This window comes from Zeus faber, assembly GCF_960531495.2.
Source record: "Zeus faber genome assembly, chromosome: 20".
Taxonomy (NCBI): Eukaryota; Metazoa; Chordata; class Actinopteri; order Zeiformes; family Zeidae; genus Zeus; species Zeus faber.
In genome coordinates this window covers 15451231-15472531 of record NC_137207.1, presented here as the reverse complement: position 1 = coordinate 15472531, position 21301 = coordinate 15451231, and the positions used below count along the sequence as shown (strand labels likewise).

At 45.6% G+C, this 21301-nt stretch overlaps 2 protein-coding genes across 2 annotated transcripts in view; one reads left to right on the top strand and one right to left on the bottom strand.

Moving 5' to 3' along the window:
- The window catches only part of LOC307245759 (uncharacterized protein), a gene marked incomplete at its 5' end in the record, with an annotated part of 98621 nt that extends 84372 nt beyond the window's left edge, over positions 1 to 14249 (top strand). Inside the window, 10 exons of the mRNA XM_080021425.1 lie at positions 940 to 1014; positions 2655 to 2786; positions 3142 to 3285; positions 6643 to 7384; positions 7562 to 7706; positions 8006 to 8089; positions 10403 to 10486; positions 10606 to 10878; positions 11692 to 11769; positions 12829 to 14249. Of these exons, the coding sequence (XP_079877551.1) occupies positions 940 to 1014; positions 2655 to 2786; positions 3142 to 3285; positions 6643 to 7384; positions 7562 to 7706; positions 8006 to 8089; positions 10403 to 10486; positions 10606 to 10878; positions 11692 to 11745 (1733 nt within the window). The 3' untranslated portion in view covers positions 11746 to 11769; positions 12829 to 14249. The remainder of the gene's footprint in view (positions 1 to 939; positions 1015 to 2654; positions 2787 to 3141; positions 3286 to 6642; positions 7385 to 7561; positions 7707 to 8005; positions 8090 to 10402; positions 10487 to 10605; positions 10879 to 11691; positions 11770 to 12828) is intronic.
- Positions 14250 to 18501: 4252 nt separating this feature from the next.
- Positions 18502 to 20733, bottom strand: g6pc1a.2 (glucose-6-phosphatase catalytic subunit 1a, tandem duplicate 2; the record flags this gene model as incomplete). Its single annotated transcript, XM_080021124.1, has 5 exons — positions 20357 to 20733; positions 20048 to 20157; positions 19749 to 19872; positions 19178 to 19293; positions 18502 to 19004 (listed from the first exon to the last, which is right to left on the bottom strand). Exons 1-5 carry the CDS (start codon positions 20587 to 20589, stop codon positions 18502 to 18504), a joined length of 1086 nt encoding a protein of 361 aa, XP_079877250.1. The 5' UTR covers positions 20590 to 20733.
- Positions 20734 to 21301: the final 568 nt, after the last annotated feature.

Here is a 21301-nt window from a genome sequence, read left to right as displayed (position 1 = left end):
CTGATTTTGTATTATATTATTATCTGGTGGTTTTTGTGTTCTCCGTCTGAACACTGTAAAAACAGTTCATTGGCTAAAGCTTATAATCACTTGTAAGCAAGTTGCACATGGCATTTCTTCTGATCTGGTTGAAATGCCCTGTGAAGGTGGATTACTTGTGATTTAAGTTGACGTATGAATAGTTTTTACCAGATGGGAGGTTGTTGCCTGATGATATAGCTTGTCAGAGTGAGTGATTATTCATGAAACTCCGTACCTCAAACCGTGCATTTCTATTACTACTACCACTACTACTGCTACTACTATCCAACATCAACTGTATTCTTTTGTCATAGTGTTAGTCTGCTAGTGTTTTGGTTAGTGCTTTTCTGGCCTTGCATATCCTCCAGATTCCGGGTTGATGCATCGGTTGGGTTCAGTCTTCAGAAACGGGAAACGGGACATTCACTTATGTTCATTACAACCCTTCAAAATTACACTTTTACTCAAACCTGAATCAGCGGGGAAAGTCTGGCCAGAAGCGGAATGTTTTAGAGCAAAGACCTGGGACACTAAGCTTAAGTTAGACTGTTGACTTGTTGGCTCACTTATTGTATTACACCCAAAAATGGACAGAAATGTTTTGTTTTTTTAATTAATGCCGATTTTATCGGCATTCATATCCAAAAATATCATTATACTAAGCAATATTCAGAGCAATGTCGAGTCCAAAACAGACCAACATTAAGTTCACACTCCCGGTTCTTTCGTTTGCTTTCATCTGATGTCATTCCGTGCCTTTGCAGTCATTTTACGGCAGCGGTTTTGCATCACGCTTCAAATGGCAACACAGAGTGACGCAAGTGAGAGCAAACCCTAGTTTTATGGTGGTGGGTGGTGGGTGATGATTCCTTGTCCCCTACACCTCACTGCTTTCCTTGCTGTTCCTCTGAAACGCAGGCCCTCAGAGTCCCTGTGAGAGAACAGACCTCCGCATGGCCATAGTTGCCGATCACCTGGGACTCAGCTGGACTGGTGAGTCGCACGCACGCACACACGGACACAGACATACACTACATCCCGGCTTCTAAAACTTTTTGTGTGAGAGAAAATAAAGTGAGGACTCCCTCGTGTATATCCCAAAAAATTTATTTGATATTAGGCCTATTTTTCTCATTTCTACATGTGGAAAAATACTAATTATGGGACATCTATGTAAGTAATGTCTGTAATTAATATTTGTATTGCACCATTTCAAAATACAGGATGTTAAAACAATACATCAATGTCTAAAAGGAGATAATTATATGTTTATTGCATAAATTTTTTTTTTTATAAGAATTAAAACATGTACCCCTTCAAAGGACACAAAAAGTAATTCTTTTGATGAAAGGTTTATTTTTCCAAAAACCTTTTGAGGAACCCAACTTTGAGAATCAATGCTCCACATGCATGAGTGCATAGTAGCGTGTGCACAGTCACATAAGACAAATTTCACTTTATAGTCAAAAGGTTCGCCGTTGTCCTTCAAAAAGCCTATCGTATTAGGGTACGTTTTATAACCAAAATCTGTAGTTCTGTAATGTTTGCTGCCATCTTGTGAGCACCTAATGTAATGCTGTCTCCACGGAACAGCACTGCAGTGGCAGGAATATTGATGTACATTAGGATAAATCACTGCATCACATTTGGAAGATAATGGTACTTTACTGTGCATTGGCATATCGTGCATAAAGTGCGTGTGTGTATATATATATATATTATATAATTGCCATGCCTTTACCATTTCATTATGTCATGAAAACAAAGCATCCTAAGTTTAAAATTACACAAGTATGAGTATAAGTATATAAGTAATGGTAATATGGTACCAATAGGACCAAACTGTTTTGCAAAGTTTTCACAGAGAGACAGACAGAGAGAGAGAGATGCGAAGTTGTGCTGTTGCTTAATCCGTCATAAGGGCGTGTCCTCTGCAGTGTTCCAGCCCGCCGTGCCTGCAATGCAGAGACGCCAGTGTTTCATGTGTCGTCTGTGTGTGTGTGTGTGTGTGTGTGTGTGCGAGTGTCTGTTTGAGGGCGTGTTTCTGCACTGAATACGCAACCAATCCTCGCCCACACTCGTCAGTATGAGCGAGACAGATCTGAATATTTGCCTGCTTGCTGTGTGTGTGTGTGTGTGTGTGTGTGTGTGTGTGTGCGTGCGTGTGTCTGTGTGTGCGTGTGCGCGTGTGCGCTTATGTATGCCTGTCAGTCCGGTGCAGCCAAGTGTGTGAACCTTAGCAGCGAGCAGAGTGGAATCCGATCCATTATTGATGCGTAGTCTCCCGTTACGGAGCTGCAGCGGACAAGTGCGTTACATGCGCAATTATTCTGCCGTGGTTCATGTTTACAGCCTTCCATGTCCCGCCCCATAAGCGCAGCACTTTGACGAAGAGCATTTTCAAAACCAGGCATCTGTCAGATAACTTTTTTTTATGATTCCACAGTAGAATAATGCATATAAACTGTTGTGTTACTGAGTAATAGCAGGGGTCTTATATACACCATAATAGGATGTGATATTACTGTATCTAACGACCGTGTTTATTACCGAGGGGAATGGAGCCCCTTCGCCTCTCTGCAGTCAGTGCCAGATCTGAGAACAATTTTTATTTATTTTTTTTCAAATCGCAGAGCTGGCCAGGGAGCTGGATTTCTCTGTGGACGAGATCAACCACATCCGAGTGGAGAACCCAAACTCCCTCACGGCACAGAGCTTCATGCTGCTAAAGAGATGGGTGCACAGGGATTGTAAAAATGCCACAAGTAAGCAGTGTGCACGTGTGTGTGTGTGTGTGTGTGTGTGTGTGTGTGTGTGTGTGTGTGTGTGTGTGTGTGTGTGTGTGTGTGTGTGTGTGTGTGTGTGTGTGTGTGTGTGTGTGTGTGTGTGTGTGTGTGTGTGTGTGTTGGCTGCGGCTAAGAAGCTGCAGTGGCCGCACCCTACTCAGTTATTGTCATATCAATGATGAGCAGCACTTGCTGCCTTGTACGAATATCATTTAATAAAAAAATATAAAAAATACTTCTAATATTTAATGCTGTACAGCTCACAAAAATACATGATGTAATTTCGTATATAATCTCTCTCTCTCTCTCTCTCTCTCTCTCTCTCTCCCTGTAGCGGACGCCTTAACTGCAGTGCTGACTAAGATCAATCGGTTGGATATTGTGACTTTGCTGGAAGGGCCCATATTTGACTATGGTAACATTTCAGGCACACGGTGTTTTGCCGATGATAACGCAGTATTCCTGGATCAGTCCGATGGTAAAGTGTAGCCCCACCCTAGCTTAACTCTCTCAGTCTATCTCTCAGTCTATCCCTTTACCATTCTTTGCCTTCTCTCTCAGCCAGGTAGACGTACTTTATGTGTGTTCGCAAGGGCAGAACCGATGAGGCTCGGCAAAACTGTAGATGTTAATGACCGCGACTAGACTGGCTGAAGCAGCAAGAGAATCGACCAGTTCAGTTCATTACCCGTTATCGTAGGTAATGGAGCAACGAGGAGAAGTGACAGCACATTGAATTACCTTCGAGGACCTCGCTGTTACCGAGCGCGGGGGGCAATTGAAATTGTCACGCCGTGAGGAAAGAGGAATTATTCCGAATGACATTTACACTTAAAAATACATCAGTCCCCGTGCCCGACATTTGTTGATCGGAACCTCATGCGCAACGCAGCGGGAGAACCCGTACCTTTCTGGGAGCATGAGACCCTTGGAAGGGAATCTGTGTGACTGTGTTTATCTGTGTGGGGAAAACAAAACAAAACATAAGCATGCGGCTGCAGCGGGGCGGAGGAGGCCTCCGATGAATCAAGACTCTGCCCCATCTGACGAGCTGGTTGACTTTTTACCGTCCAATCGATGAGACGTGTCTCAGATGGGTTAGGGAAAGGGTTCATCATTTGGTTCAGTAATAGTTATGTTTATGTGTACAACAAGTCAACAAGGATCCAATTTGCACTTTTTAACAATAAATTATTTTTTTTACGTTCATATTGAAATACATGAAAACATAATTATGGAACCCAATATCCAAATGACGGCATGTTTTGCTTTTAGGAGAATGGCAAATTGCCTTCCTTTTCCTCTTCCCCTCTATGTTTCTGTCTATTTGTCTCTTTCCCGCTCTCTCTGTCTCTTTCTCTCTGGCTCATAAAATAAATACTCTGTGTTAGCTACTAACATTCTTACAAAGGACACCGATGAGGCCCATTTCAGGCGTCGGATGAAACTGAAACTGGCCACAGCCGACAAGATCCAAGCGTCAAATCTCGCCCACGCCACCCCCGTGTGCTCGCCAATTGCGCAAAATTAGAATTTCTCTTTTATTTTTTTGTACGCCTCGGCTCATTTTTGGCCCGAATCAAATTCTGCACTGGGCCTCATTGTAGCTGTCCGGGTGAGTTTCCAAAATGCATCTTGACGCGACGATCATTTCGGAAGTTCCTCTTGACGTATGACCTCAGGTTAGCATGGCTGTAGCTTTGTGTCAATGGCTGCCTTCTTTACTGCAGTTAACTAACAACGTTCATACTCTTACACTTTTAAGCAAAGGTTTGTTCTCAACACAACGGAGGTTTGAGTGTAGTTCCTGGCGGTGGTTAGTGCTTAAGACCTGCACTGGCGTGTTTGTCCGGAACAGGCCCCTCAAATGTTGTGAAAAGAACAAACCTTCTGTAAAAGTGTGCGACCACGTAGTTCCGCCTCCCATGTTGTCGTCGCGAGCTGAGCCCAAAACCTGTCATCCGCCGGGTTCCTCCGAGCCTCCCCGCCCCGACGCTGCAGCGTAGCCCCCTGCGCTCTGAAACCAGCAGACTCCCTGCCGCCGCCTCCTCCTCCTCCTCCTCCTCTCATCTTCTCGCTGCTGAGCTACTAATCCTTGTCCGCTAGAAGGGTCGCTGCTCTCCTGCTACAGACTCCCATCATCCCTCTCCTCTTTCTCTCTGCATCTGGGTTGCTGACTCATTATATTGTGTTTCTTCTGCCGGAGCTTGGAACGCCCCATCTGCCTCCTTCTATATTAAGTCTGGCTCATACGGCTAAGCTTAGCACATCCCGGCTTGTTTATTAGCTGGATCTTTGCCGACAAAGAGCACCGGGCGAACCTCCTGCCTCAAGTCAAATAAAGAGCCACCGTCCTGCCTTGGCTTCATCCTGCCGCCTGATTAATAAACCAAACCACTGCCATGACATTCATGCTCCGCCCATAACCGTTGCATTTCGCTGGCCGCACCTACACCTGTCCACCATTCATCCATGAGCTGTTCTGTGTTTTGAGTCCGGCTGTCTCCTGTCTTAACGATCGTTCGCTGTCTTGTTTTTTTGCCGCGTCCCTTGTGAACTGTGGGCGCCCCCCCCCCCCCCGTAGCCGCCGCCAAGCTCCCCAGGCCTTTGACCTTCCCATCTCCCCCCCGGACCTCCCGCTCTGCGGTCCCCGGGCCTCCCCGTGACCCCCTCCTCTTCCCCCCACACTGTTACTTCTACTCTCCGGTTCTTCCTCCCGGGCCCGCCGCGTTCCCGTTCCCCGCCCTCGCCCCGCCCCGCCGCCCCCGGACTCCCCCGGTCGACCCGGGCCCCGTCCTCCCCGGCGTCCCCGTTCTGCCCCGCTCCCCTCCGCTGCCCACCTCCCCGACTTGGCCGCCCTGCCGCTCCCACCTCTCTCCGCCCCCCGCAGCTTGCTCCTCTGCCACGCCCCCGCCTCCGTCCTCCCCGGTTCTTTTCCGTTTCCCGTCCTCTCCTCCTCCTCTTCCTCTCCCCTCTCCCCCTGCCCTTTCTCCCTCCCCTCTTTGTGACCGTTCCTCCCCCTCTCTCTGCCCTTCTCCTCCCCCCTCCCCTCTTCCCCCTGGCGTCCCTCACTACTTCCGGCGTGACCGCACTGTTCCCGAGGTCTATCTCTAGCCGCGTCTTTCCCGCTCCGTGGAATTGACTCAGGCCTCGCTGGTGTCGCCGGGATGTGTTCACCCACTTGAGACTAAGCCAATTTTTTTTATTTGTCTTATCATGAGCACTTGTGTGTTGTCTTGTGTGTTAAATCTATATCCAACAATAGGTCCATAACTTAAAAAAGTCTTATCTCTTTAGCTCTACAAACACTTCAGACTCTAGTCGACAGGCCTTTTGGCTTTCCGGAAGTACACCGTAGTACTATTAACTTCATCACCTGCCTTGACAAGTCTGGCTGCCTAATTGCAACCACATCACGTGGCCATTTTGTTTTTGGAATTTCTGCAGAATGCATCAATTCAAGTCTGAGTAAGCGCGTGCGTTGAGTATGCGCCGAGCTCGCTGTCCTGCATTGTGTTTCCGCCTTGACTACTTCCCATTTCTCCCTTTTCATTTCCATGTGATGGTGTCCTGCAGCAGCCGTTCAGAAGTCCCACTGGTTGCCGCTTCCCTCCAAACGCAATCTCGCGCGTTTCAAGTTGGCGCGTTTCCGCGCTCGGACGTCCAACGGAACCAGTGTGACGTTTTGAACGGCTGCTCCGACCAGTGTTTGTTAACGTGTCTCGACAAGTGTCGTCGCTCATCGTCCACCCTGCCACTCTGTCCCTCTGCCCCTCCACCCCCCTGTCACCCTTCCCCCTCATCCCTCCTTCCTTCCATCCATCCGTCCCTCTAGGTAACCAGAGCATAGATCTGGAGCTCCAGACCCCCTCGACCCTGAACTACCAGCCCCCCACCCCGCTGCGCTCCGACGACTTCTTTGGCCAATACGACGCCTTTAGCGTAGACCCCCCCGGCAGGGACTCCCCCACCAGGCCGAGCGATCTCTCCCTCACCCACACCACCAGTGCGCCTAGCGGCAGCGACCCCCCCGCGGTGGCCCCGGCGACTGCAGCGCCCCCCAGCGCCGTGCCGGAGGAGTGGAGTGGAGGCCTGGAGGAAGGCGGGGGCCCGCCGAGAGGACCGGAGGCGGCTGTCTCCCACGCAGGACCGGACAACGAGAGGCCGGCCTTCACAGGAAGTGAGGCGCCAGGGAAGTCGGCCGAGTCTTCCCGGCGTGAGACGGAGGAGTCGCGGGGCACCCGCCTGGAGAGGGAGGACAGGGATCGCGGAGCCGCGCCCCGCCCGGCTCCAGGCGCCGACGCCGGGACGGAGAGGAAAGAGGAGGAAGATGAGGAGGAGGAGGAGGAGGAGGAGATGACGCAGGAGAGACTACAGAGTCTGCTGGAGGACATAAAGCTGGAGGGAGGCTCGGAGGACGAGGAGATGACAGAGGAGAGGGTGAAGGACATCCTTAGCCAAGTGCGCCCGGCAGAGAAAGATGTCTGTTCAGTTTCAGGCTGGTGCAGCGACACGTCTCCGGCCGCCGCCGCCGCACAGGGCCACGACACAGAGGCACAGCAGCCAAGGGACGGCAGGTGTGACATTTATTTAATACTCCATACCCGTCTGCCTCTTTCTCTCTTTCTCTCTCTCTCTGTTTCAGTGACACCCAACCTTTTCACAAGCCTCACGAGCCACTTGAGGAGCAGAAATAACACCTCGAGACTTGGCGACATAACACCACCTCTCTTGTTTTCATGACCTTCCTGCAGCCCCGGCTCCGCGGCCAAGGTCCGGACGGACAGACGGAACGGAGGCCACGGCGACTCGACAGGGAAGGGCTCCGAGGACGGCAGCAGCACAGTGGGGCCGAGCCGAGGGCCCCAGGATAGAGGGCAGCCGCAGCACACAGACCAGGTGAGAGCCGGCACCCCCTACAGGGCACAGAGGGAAAACACTCACGTTGATGGCTTATTTACCATTCCAATGAATTACATGACAATAATGATGATTGATATGATAACTAATTCATTGCAGTTATATATCTCTATACTTATATCATATTTAGGACTTGCAAACCAATGTTATTCCAAAGTGTTACCAAGTTGGTAGGTTGTATTTATATTTGGACAAATTTTAACATCAACAGCAAAGAATGAAAAAATAAAAAGAGGGATTAATTGTGGATTGGGGCTGGGTGCGGGGGGCTTCATCAGGGAGGTGACAGAGCTATGCAGTCCAGCTCCGATGAGGAGACCACTGTCACCACCAAGGTGTACCACAGGAGGGTTATTCTCAAGGTACCGGGCCCCCGTGCCCCGACTGCCCCCCTCGAAGAGTGTGCACTAGCTCGAGCCAAGCTGCGTGTTTTGCGTAACGTGTGTATGGAATGGAGAAATGTGGCTTGTCTGATTCTGACTCTGTGCGGGTGCGTTCGGAGACTCAAACCTTCCGGGTTCCAAGAGCAAAAATGCTGTGCTTGTGACAGAGAAGGAAAGAGATGGTGTGTGTGAAAGAGATGGTGTGTGTGAAAGAGATGGTGTGTGTGTTTGTGCGGAAGAGGATATGAACATGTCTGCGTCCGTGCCTGCTTTGATGCGCCAGTGTGTGAATTCAGCCTTTGCCCTGGCGTGAAGCTTGTTGTGAGCCAGACCGGCTATCTGGTCAGCAGAATACTTCTCTAGTTTGCTGATGATGCTGTGCTATGTGTGGCTGCTCAGGGGTTTCCCCCAGAAAAGTTGTTCGGCCCGGTGGCAAGTATTGGCCGAGTGTTGGGGGAGGGGATGCTGAAAGTGTCCCCGTTATGCACGGCGCTTTTTTTTGTTTCGTTCAGTAAGGCAATTGAGTAAAATAAATTACATCTGTAATAAATAGATGAATAGATCCGGGGCTATTTTTTCAATTATTCGAATATTTGTTAAAAAAAATTTTTAAATGTAAGGTCGTTACTATTTCAGAGATTTTTTTATGAACTAACCCCATTTGTCCTTCATTACTTTTCATATACTTTTCACATGTTAACGACTAGCTGACTGGACATAATCGGCAATGAAAAGTTTTATGACCCGCCTCTTTTATCTGATTGGCTCAGCGACCATAATGTGACACTGACGAGCGCCGCTGCTGTGTGGCTCTCGACCAAAAGTTAGAAGGCGGGTTGCGCAAGAGAGGAAAGCGGCGGCTCCTCATGCAGAATACAGAGGACTTCAATCAACGTGCTCCCAACGCTAATGTTTCGTGAAGGTGTGTGTGGTAGTTTCGGGGCACCAACAACAACAACCTTAAAAATACATTAGGAAAAAAAACAAAACCCCAATGCCTAGGCCCGGCGGAAGTCAGCTCAAACCCGGCGGGCAGCTGGGCTTGCAATACACTGGGGGAAACCCGGCTGCTGTAGTATCTTCCATTCATAGTTTAAATGAACCATACATGCCTCTTGATTCATTGTTGGTTTTACAAGTTAACGCGTTTGGGTTTTTCTGGCTCAGCCTATCAGCTCTAAGCTGCGGATGTAAATATCAATGGAATTTATTTACGAGGTTTATTCACATTTCTTCCTGTGCAAATCAAGTCCAACAGAGGCTTTTGTGTGTAAACGGTTACTCTCTAGTTTGAGAATTCTTGCGCAAACTTCCGAATGAGGGATAATTCATTGACAAACACTGTTCGAGTACGACGTCGAAACTGTGAAACTCCTTGCATTCGCAGCTTGTTTTTGTTGTTATTGTTGTTATTGTTGTTGTGATCGCCATCTGTCTCTGTCTGCTTTTGAATGTCTAGCCCAAAGCTGTGAGGCTGAACAATTGATTGACCTAGATATTATATTCTAATCATAAAAAAAAGACGCTTTCCTTAAGCTTGCTTCACACCGAATCTGTAATCCCATCCGACAGGCAGTTCCTCCCCCCTAGTGGCCGTCAGATAAACTGCATCTGGGGTTCGTGTCACAAAATATATGTCAGGGAAAATGGGGCCGCTCGTTTCTTCCAATACAACTTCTTCCAATGCAAGAGTTGGAAAATTTGAACGCATCCCGGAGCACTTAACGCACGCGAGATCCCGCACTGCCGCACGTCACATCTTTTGCGCGTGCCGAATCCAACTGCAGGAAGAAATGGACTTCCAGTTTGTTCTTGTCGTTTGTCGGATTCCGTGTGAAGCAGGCTTTGGGAGTGCCCGGCCGTGTGCTTTTTGCAAGCTGGCGTTTTGGAGTGCGGCCTGTAGGAGTCTTAACAACAACAACATTAATGACCTGATCCCCCGGCCTGCTTGTAGAACGGGTCTGTCAGCCCTAATCAGATGTGAATCAATCAGAATCAAATCATATCAGATGTGAATTTACTATACATGGCAAGCGATTCTAGACTGTAGAACATATTGAACACATGCAGTACATTGGTCGTCACTGTATATAGTGTATACATCGATTTGAAAAGAAGTGAAATTCATCAAAGCAAGCAGGCCGTCTGCGGCGATTATGTTTGAGGACGTTTCATCATGTCATCTCCTTCACGTCTCCTTTGGCTCCTCGCGCCGTTCGCCCGCCACCTCCTCAAACTCTCCCTCGCTTCCCTGTTCCTCTGCCCCTCCACCTCCGTCACTCTTGACCCCAGGGGGAGCTGGCCCGGAATGTTCCCGGGGAGTCCGTGACAGAGGAGCAGTTTACGGACGAGGACGGGAACCTGATCACCAGAAAAGTATTAAACCCCCGATGGTTAATCATGATTGTCACCTTTCATTTCACCTTCCTCTTCCTCATCCCCGCCGCATCGCATCTCGTCTCCCAGCTGACACGACTCTATAACCAAATCCACAGGTGATCAGGAAAGTGGTGCGTCGCGTCGTCGCCTCCGAGGAGAGGAGGGAGGGAGTAGGGGATGGTGGTGGCGATGCTGCTGGTGGTGCTGGGGTTGATGGTGGTGTAGCGACGGGTGGAGCCAGCGGAGCCTCCCAGGCGGGGGCGAAGGGCAGGAAGCGGGGAAAGCGCTCCCGGCAGAGCCCGAAGAGCGATAGGCCCAGGGAGGAGCAGACGAAAGAGGGGCCCACAGGCTCCGGGGGCCAGAGGGCCCACAGGGGAAAGAACACCGAGGTTGGCGGGAGCCTTGGGCAGAGAACCCACTCAGCTGTCTTGACTGAATTAGGATTTTGTTTCCCGGAAAGAAACATCACAGCGCAAAGATAAAAATAATCTTAACTTAAAATTGTGTTTATTTAAAAATAATACTAATAATAATCTATCATAATTGTTATTGTTGTTGTATATATGAATAATAATAATAATTGTTATTATTATAACTGAGATGTTTCGTGTTGGGAAACCGGTCCTGGTCTGCTGTTTAGATCCACACCAACATAGAGACTTAGAGACGTATATGCATTATCTTTCCTCCAAAATATGGATGGTATGCAATAGTTCTATTTCAAAATGAATAGACCATGTAAAGAAAAACGTAAACATTGACATTGAAATCGGAGCCTCTTTGTGTGAAGTCCATCCCGTTAAAGGTGATGTATTTTTTTAATCGACTGTTTTAGAGCCGTTATGCTGGTGTGGAATGAATCACTTGAGTGGCGTTTTGAAGCGTTTTGCAGTGTGTTTTGCAGTGTGAGCTCCGTCTTAGATAAACAGGGCTGAACCCTCGATGATAGGAACTCAGAAATAATCAAGAACTTGGAAGTTTGAACTAACAAATTGTTCCTCTCTTTTTAACCTCTGTTCTCCAGCATGGCTTTGGTTGGTCACAGTTGCTTTGAGTGTTTTCCCAATTTTACTCTTGCAGCATGACTCCCGATACAGCTGGACCGAGCGGCTGCTGCATTTAGATTGTTGAATTCAGCCCGAAAAAATATCTGAAACTGTCTTTTTGTTCTCTCTCTCTCTCTCTCTCTCTCTCTCTCTCAGGGTGGAGAAGGAGTCCGGGGCAAACAGGGAAAGAAGCAGAAGGGTCAATCGTAGCGGCCACGCGGCGAACTGCACTCGGTACGTGACTGGACGTCTGCTCGGGAAACCCTTGCGCGTCGTTGCTCTTGCCGCGTAAAATATCGAGCAAATGTGGATCTGGAAAGAACGAACGCTCATGCTGCTTTTCTAAAGTTGAATGATGGATTGGTTATTGATTAATTTAAAAACTCTCAGTAATGGAAATGGCAAGTCACTCTCTAACTGTACATAATAGTCCAATAACATACAGTGATACGAACTCTCAACAGCTGGAGCAATAAAAAAAATGGAAAAAAATAATAATCAAGCAATATGATCGTTCATCAGTTAATAATGATTAATAATGATGTTCATATTCATTATTATCCATCATTATTTATAATAATGAGTTCATTTTCTTGGTAATATTTCAGTGAACAAGAGAAAAGTTATGTAATTATTAATGGAGCGCATAAAAAATCAGTTCATTGGCAGGTTTACCCAGAATTGTAATACTCTACCTCAAATATGTATATATTTTCTGTTCTCCATCTTCATGGGATTTATTACAGTCAAAATAGAAAAATGTAAACATGGAGAAATTAAAATTTGGTAATTAATTTGTTGTAATTGGAGGCACGAGGGGATAAAGAAGGATTTCAATCTGTGCTATTGACCTCAATTTATTTCATACACAATTTGTAAATATGCAAAAACTCCCCTCGGAACCTCTCAAGTGTGCTTCACGCCAAATCCGTAATCGCATCTGAGTCGGATCCTCACCCTAGTGGTCATCGAATGAACTGCATCTGGGTTTTGCGTCACCAAATATGTCCGGGAAGTCTGCGACGTCAGCGAGAAGTTTTCAAGTTTACAAGGTCATAGCTTTTCCGGAATTCAACTCTCCATACGAAATGAATGGACTTCCGGTTTGTTCAGGTCGTATGTCGGATTCTGTGTAAATCTGGCGTTCATCCCATTTTCTTTCATGTTTTTGTTCAAATGTCACTTTTATTTGAATGCTACTGTTATACAAGTCTTCTCAGATGTGTCTATATGGGATTTTAATTGTATTTATTTTCATTTGATCTTAGTCATTAAAATCCATCCTCGTTCCAGGTCCACGGACGCCTCTTGACATCGCACGCCCCCCCCCCCCCCCCCCCCCCGGAAGAGAGAGTTGGACTGGAATTCCTTGAAGGGGGAGGAGGGGTTTCTGCAGCTTTCACTTAATACGCATGGTTTCCGTATTTCTGAGAGACAAATAAAACGAATGAATGAACGATCGAGCAAACGAAAATAACAAAACGACAAACAAGGAAAAACCGATCATTTGATTTCGCATGAGCATGTCACCACACTCACCAAACTTGCCGAAAAACGCACGCGGGACAGGACCCGAGGGGGCGGGGGGGGGGGGGGGAGAGGAGGAGAGAAGGTGATGGCGACGCTGCCCCGAGGGAACCTGCCACCGAACACCAGGGAAAACGAAGGGGAAAAGGAAAGACTTTTGAAAAATCACTCTCAAGACACTGTCGCCTTATGTATTATTTCATTTCATTAGATTTTTTTTTCCTCCTGGACCCACAGTGGATTTTTTTTTTTTTTTTTTAAGAAAAAAAAAAACAAAATATAAAATACCATATTAAAAAAAAATACGGGATTTTGTTGTACATAAGTGACATTGTTTAAAAATCGAAACATTTAAACAAGCAAAAAAAAAAGAGAATCCGTAGCTTTCACACATCGTTTTAAATGCACTGGTTGAACAAAAACAAAACAAAAAAACACGCTTGATTTTAACCGAGGACTTTTTTTTTTTTTTTCCTTTTTCTTTAAATCCAACTGCTAATCTTTAAAAAAAAAAAAAAAAAAAAATGGAAATTTATTTCAACAACCTTTATTTCCTTCTCTTCCAATGCAGAAACATTATTACAGTTAACACTTGTCCGTGTGAGCACTCATAACTCGAAACTTTTGTCATTTCTGACTGTTTATTTTGTACTCATTTTTTTATACCCAGATATCTCTCTCTCACACACACACACACACACACACACACACACACACACACCCCACTTGGGTGGCCTGTACTTTCAGACGCAGTATCACGCCTCGACCACTGGAGGGAGACAAAACAACGGAAAACAACCTGAACGCTAACGCATCCCGAATGTAACCTGCTGTTTAGACTTATACTGTCTGCTGTGGTTGAAAACATGGCCTTTTTGGGGTTTTTTTTCCCCCAAATGATTTTCTTTAGTTTAATTTGATGACGTGACCTTTTACGAGACAAACCCCACCCCACACACCTGTTTTATTGTATTTTTTTAATCTGATTGGCTCAAAAATGGCATAACGCATATTCGTCTTCGTCGCCCCAGAGATGAATAATATCGGGTTTTTCGTGTCTTGTGTGAGTTTTACCGTCAGGTCGTTTTCTCATAAATCCACCCACAAGCGACATGAAGAACCGACATAGCCTACACTGGATGATCCAAGTCATTATTTAAGAAGAGAATAAATTGTGTTTACTTCCACCGCCGCCTGTTGGTCATTCTGTCTCCGTCCTGCATTTGTATTAAACACGAATCGGTATGTGGACAACAAGGGAACAGCGAGCATGTATAACACTTGCCTTTAAAGTTTACACCCAGGCCACGGTTAATTATCAGTTTATTTTTAAATAGCAATGGATAAACCACCATGTCCGCCATGTGGGCACGACGTGAGCCGGTTCACGTCTGTGAATCGGAATTTTGACTTTCGCCTAAAACTCTAGATTTGTACATATACTTGTGACACCTGAACTAGATTATAATAAGAACCATGTGCAACGCCACTCCTGATTTGTGAAAGTATCCTCTTGGTGGTTACGGGAACACGGTGGATTTTACTGTATATTTCCACACTGACCCCTCGGGATCGGGTATGAATCGGAAGCTGAACTTCAGCGTCGTTACAAGCGCTGCAGGGAATACGACCCATTTAATAACAGGCTGCGGGTGTTAATTTTTCAATCTATCTCGAAATGAAGAATATTGATGCGTAAATATTATGAACGTTGATTGGTTTTTTTTTTTTCAAGGGTGACCCAACTATGAGCAGCCGACCGTATGGGGCAGTTGAATACAGTCGTTTCGTTTATTTGGAGTTTATCGAGGCAGAAACGTACTCGCAGGCCTGGCCTACGCGCTCACCAATCCGATCCGGGTTGTAATGTAGAAATTCATCCGCCACCGCAACACATCAACAACCGTAACAAACCCAAACCTGGACATTTTAGGGGAAACGGGCTGAATGACTCGGAGGAGGGACGGGACGTTTCTTACGACACATGCGCGAAACGGAATGAAAATGTTTGGGTCGGGTTGCACTGGTCCTCCACTTTCCAGCTCACCGTGTTCCATTCGTCTCTCCTCCCGAGGACAAGGAGGCCCGCAGTGAATTTGTGTTGAACCGCGGTGAAACGTGTGGAGTCCACAAACTACAAAACGCCTGTTAACCCAACATTTAAAACGGCCGTTTAAATCGAATCCGTTCCTTTGACTCGGCGTCGGAGGTCGGGTTTTCCCGAGCTTCATGCTCGATGGAACGCAGCGCCAATACCCCTCCTCGTCGTTGCTTCGTGGCGCGGACAAACCAGCTCGGAGACGCGCTGCCGCCACCGTGCGGCCTGCAGTAGAACAGCGGAAAATTGCCGCAAATCCAAAAAGAAACCGTGCCCGTTCATTTGCAATCTATACAATATATAGTATGATCACTGGATATAGTTTCATAGTGTTTTTGAAAAATGCTGTCCACACGAAAGTCGGAAGGAAGACAAGATAATACTGAGACAGTAAGAGCCAATTACCACCATTTACTCACCACAATTTATTAACACAGCATACTATATTATCTACTTGGTATAAATGTGTAATCATGAATAATTTATTCATTACCATTTGCATAGAAAGTTTTTTTCCCCCGTTGTTAGTAGTAATAGTACTACTACTACTACTACTACTACTAATAATAATTATTATTATAATAACAATAATAATAATAATAATAATAATTTTGTTATTTTTTGTTTTTGAACTTATTTGTTAAATGTTAGGAAAAAAAAAATCAATCAACCAATGATCATTATTATTAGGGGTCCATCCCATTGTTATTGTTAGGATTTTTATTATTCTCTGAATTTTTGGGCTAAAAGTGTCCAGAACAGGATGATCGCCAAATCTACAGACGTGGTTGAGGTGTTGTTAGAACCAGGATGACACAGGCATGTCGTGGTTCAAGTTATGGAGCAGAAATTTGTGAAAAAGTGATTAAATTAATAAAACTCCATAATCTCGTGTTCCGTACTTCACCGACATGGCACCTTTCGAAAACTTAAGGCGAATTGGATGCTTTGTGACATCATCATCCAATGTACTATATAGGTGCAGGTTGTGGTTCTGAACGTCTGTTCGCATCGTGCGCAGTGTTAAGAAAGTTGAAAAGAAAAACTGTTGAAATGAAAACAATTCAGCCTACATTCTGATATTAAAAAAAGGAAAATCTGGAGCTGAATTTAAACAAATCCAGGCAAAAAGTGTGTCCCAGTCACAGGGGCAGTTTGTCTCAGGGCGTTAGGGCATTGACATTTTGGGTATTGATGCCAATATGTTATGGTGTAATGTGTGATGTGTTGCTATCTGCTCCAGACTTTACACCCAAACATTGGAATTTGCAACAAAATGAGCCACTGAAAAGGTGGCTTTTTGTTTGTTTGCTTATTTTTTGCTTTTTAAGTCTAATCTTTGACTGCATTATGATGTCACGCTACACAGAGTTGGACCGCTGCATGGATGCTGCATGTGAGACGCCTGTAGGTTTCTGCTGATGCATTCTAGGTAATTGATCAAAAATTATGATATATGTATGTTATAAGTTATTATTCCCTGTGTGGAATTGAGATATTTTATATATCGCATTTACATTTTAGTTCAGCAGTTTAAGGGTCCTGTATTGTGCTAACTCGGTCCACTGAAAGGTGCAGCAGGTCACATTTTAGAAACAGGAAAAGGGGATCTTGGCTCCTTATCTGTTTTCTCTTCATTTATTTTTTTTTTTCCACAGTTTTGTTTATTGGGTTTTTCAGAACATAATTTGCAGTAGGTCATACACATTCAAGAAATGTACATACATATTACATATAGACACAGATGCATCATATGCATGTACCTACAAAAACGTATGGATATACATACATACATACATACATGCATACATACACTTGTATTTTACTTATTACTTATTATACACAATATTACACTGCAAACTCTTGCTGAATTTATACTGCGACCTCTTGCCCATATTTGTAACATCGACTCTTACTTTTTTAAATTCAACTCTTAATTTATTAAAAAAAAATAATAATAATTATTATTTCCTCCTTATATTTGCCTTGTTATTTTATCTTTTTATTCTCACTACGCAGTTGTTGCCTGTCATGCCCCAAGAATTTCATTGTACCGAATTACCTTGTGTTGTACTGTACACTTGACAAATAAAACACTTTGAACTTTGAACTTTGAACATACATACAATACATACATAAAACAAACATACATGCATACATACATACATATAAATATGTACATACACAAACCTAGAATTTTGACTTTTTAGAAACATCCTGGCTCTAAACAGCACTATGCAGGTTACCAAAGCTTGTTAATTAGGATTATGTATAAATATTCTGATCTTTTCTGAAGAATACACCTTTCCACAATGACGCAATTTCTCATTAGATACACAAAAGTATATTCAAACATTTCACTTCCCCAAGGCTTTTTCTTTTTCCAGGTATTTGTGCGCGTGGATTCGTGAAACAAATCCAGACAAATATCAGCCGCTCGGCTGCTCTTACGCACAGTAAGTACGCAAATCGCCATGTGACGTGTGGACACAAGGCCAAAGGCCATGGCTATCATTTTGGGTTAATCATTAGATCTGACCAACAGTTTGCATTAATCAGCTTATTCCCATGTGGTTTGTTTATCTTTGTGTGTGTGTGTGTGTGGGGGGGGTGTCTGTAAGTACTGTATAGGAAACATTGCTGCTTTACCAAAACACATCAACTGCAACGGAAATGCAATGTACATGTTTATTTAAAAAATTAAACATTTAAAAAAAAACGTTCAAGAGAAACAAATACATAAAAAATACATTAATAACAGTGAACCAAAATATTACAGTCCCAAGAATGTTTTTTTTTTACAGAAAAGCTAGACACATTCACCTAACCTGACCATCCATGAGGACAGTGTTTGTCAACAGGATCAGGCGTGCCGTGAAAATGTTTCAAATTCCACTTGAAAATGATAACTATAGAAAATTAGCTCTTATGTTGCAAGATAAAAATTGCAAGCCTGCACTAATTTGTCAATTCCAGTCATGACAGAAGCTCTGTGTCAATCAAAACCAGGTCAAGTTTTCCAGTTTCCGTTTCAGTTGGCCAGGTGTGTTTGTGATTTTTCTGGTGGTTCACGGATAGTGGTGTGTGGCGTGGGATTAATTTGTTGTAAATTGTGTGCCGTGGGGATCGCTGCCCGAGGATGGTTCCGCAAGATTTCAGGAATTGGAACCGCTATCAAGTTATGATTCTATCAGCGCATTTCAGCCCATGGACATCTTGCTAATACTGTAAGTGCCTCTGAGTACTTTCCTACAGCTTCACACATTGTTCAAGCACACCAACGGGGGACTGTTGTTCACCCCCACGTCATTAGTCTCTGTGGTGGTCCGTGGCCGCTCAGCTCACAGACCCTTCCTGCTCTCTCGGCTCAGCGCGCTTTTAATGCAGTAGGGGATGATGCTGGCGGTGACCAGCGGCACGGTGGCGCTCTTGCAGAAGGACAGCAGGTAGAAGAGGGCGGCCGTGTGGGTGGGCGGCTTGAAGGAATCAAAGAGGTGAAGCAGCAGCAGCGAGCTGACCACGCAGGCCGCCTTCACCAGGGCGCCACCGCTCCTCTTGGACTGGGTGTAGAGGGGCGAGTGCAGGCCCAGGCCCAGGCCGAACAGGGTGCCCATGTTCCGCAGGAGGCTGGCGAAGGGGGTGCTGTCCAGGTGGACCCACTCGGCCCTCACGCACCACCTCTGGGCCTTCTCCAGGGTCCACAGCAGGTCCACGCCCAGAGCTTTCAGCAGCACGTAGAAGCCCACGGCGAAGGAGGTCAAGAAGAGTGTGGTGTAGAAGTACTTCTTCATGCTGGCACTGTAGATCCACTCAATCCTGTCAAAGGCCTCGGCCACAATCATACCTAGGATTGAGCAGTTTGCGTTCAAATTCAGGTCACGCTAGACAAGACTAGACTAGAATAGACATGATTAGAATACAGATAAGGCTGGAAGGGTGGCTACAGTGAGGCCGATGATGAATGGCCCCATCAAATAATTTGTCAAATCACACACGTTAACCTCTTTCTTTGCTGACCTGTGATGACACCGGCAATGACCTGGTGGGGGAAGTGAGCAGCGATGAAAACCCTGGACAGGCAGACGCACACCTGGACACCCCAGAACAACGTCCACAGCAGGGCCTTCAGATACCTGGCAAAAAAACCCAGCTTTCGCTCAGTTTGACGTTGAGGTCTGTAGCCGCTGCAGATAGGTCATTTCACGTCACGGCCGTCAATGAACTCATTCAGTAACACGCACTCAGTGAGTTCATTGACGGCCCAGGAATAGCAAACAAGCCTTTACAGCCGCTCAACAATTGTCTTTTTGCCCCACTGTCCTATCAATGTAATTGTACATGCCTTCGTGTCAAAACAACTCATGTTGAGCCTTCACCCACCCAAGTTTTCAGTAGTCAATTATCAACCAAACATTGCAGTTACCACATAAGCTCCCTACATTGAAAATAAATGAAGAGTGAAAAATGGTACACAAGACGTAATGACCCAAGGGGGTGGGGGGATCAACAGAAGCAGCGCTTACAGAAAAATGTCTGTTTTAACAACTGGGCTTTCTGCCATTATGTCGAGTTCAACAGTACATCTTACCAGACGTTGTTGCCACCTGGCTTCTTGTAGCTGTGGTTCTTCTTGCTGGTCATGATGGTCAATATGGAGGTCACCAAGGTGTAATACACACCGGCAGCTCCCATGGCGTGTCCAGAGGGGCTGCCTTCAAAACACACAAAGCACACATAACACAGCCGCTCAGTCAGGCCTCTGCCAAATGTGGAGAAAAGGAACTGATACCCAAATTGTTTGGGTATCATTGGTTTTCACTAAGGTCTAAACCTTAGTAATTTAGTTGTAGAAATTTATATACTTGTGTGCTAATAGGCAGCTCTTACCTGGTCCAGTCTCGCAGGTCATGGGGTACTGTTCAATGTGCGGAGCAACGGCATTCCCATAGTAGGCTGTTTCATGGACCCACCAGTAAGGCCTCTCCCCAAACAAAATCCTTAAGAGGACAAGTAAGTACACACTTGTGTTAAATGTGTCATTGACGTGCTCTTAAAAAAAGAGTCTTTAAGGATGCTTGAAGACTCTTAAAGTCCTATTGAGCAAATCAAAGCTGGATAGACAAGTACATTTTCCTCTAACTTTTACCTATACGTTCATGCGTTGAGTTTCTGGCAATGGATGGAACTTGGACTCACCACTTGAACACCAGGTTGAGCCAGTCTCCGATCACGGCCACCCAGATGAGCTTGACGGCCACCGACGTGCGCAGATGAAACCAAAGGGGGAAGAAGATGAAGAAGGTGTTCCTGAGGTCCGCCGCCCAGGAGACCCAGAGGAAAAGGCCCTGGGCATCGGGATAGTTGGTCTGCAGGTAGCGGGTGGCACTCACCCCGAAGCCCTGCATGGCGTCCATTGCGGCGTTAAGCATCTCGGCTTAGCGAGTGTCAGTGTGGGGTGTTTGTTTTTTCAGTGAGATAGCAAGATTTTTGTCCGCCCGGTGGTTTTTATACTGGTGGGAGCCACCGCTCAAACGCGTGCTCATGCCGATCTTTGGACCTTGCACATGTGTAATAAAACACCGCGAGTTAGAGGAGTTTGGGAGGAGGAGGTTTGTGGCATTACCGAGTCAGATCACGCAAACATGGGCTGAAGATAGGGGCGGGGGGGGGATGCCTCTGATGCCTCTGTCCCACTGTTTGACCACTGGCTCCCAAATCAAATCACTCACAGACCGACACTTTACACTGGGCCAGTTTCTTGTCACTGAATAAATGTATGTATGTATGTGTATATATATATGTGTGTATATATATATATATATATATATGTGTGTGTGTATATATATATATATATATATATATATATATATATACATACAGTATATAGACTGTCACCAGACGTACAATAATTATTGTATTTTTATAATGTATAATTTATTCAAATATGTATTTGCATTTGTATCTTAATTCAGCTATGTACTATTAAAGGTGCAGCGTAAAGAATGAAGTGGCATCTAGCGGTGAGGTTGTAGATTGCATGTAGATCGCAACCGAGGGAATACCCCTCCCCACGGCGGTGCAACATGGTATTATCTGCCATCATGTGTCACAAAGATCGTGAAAGGCCCTGTCTAGAGCCAG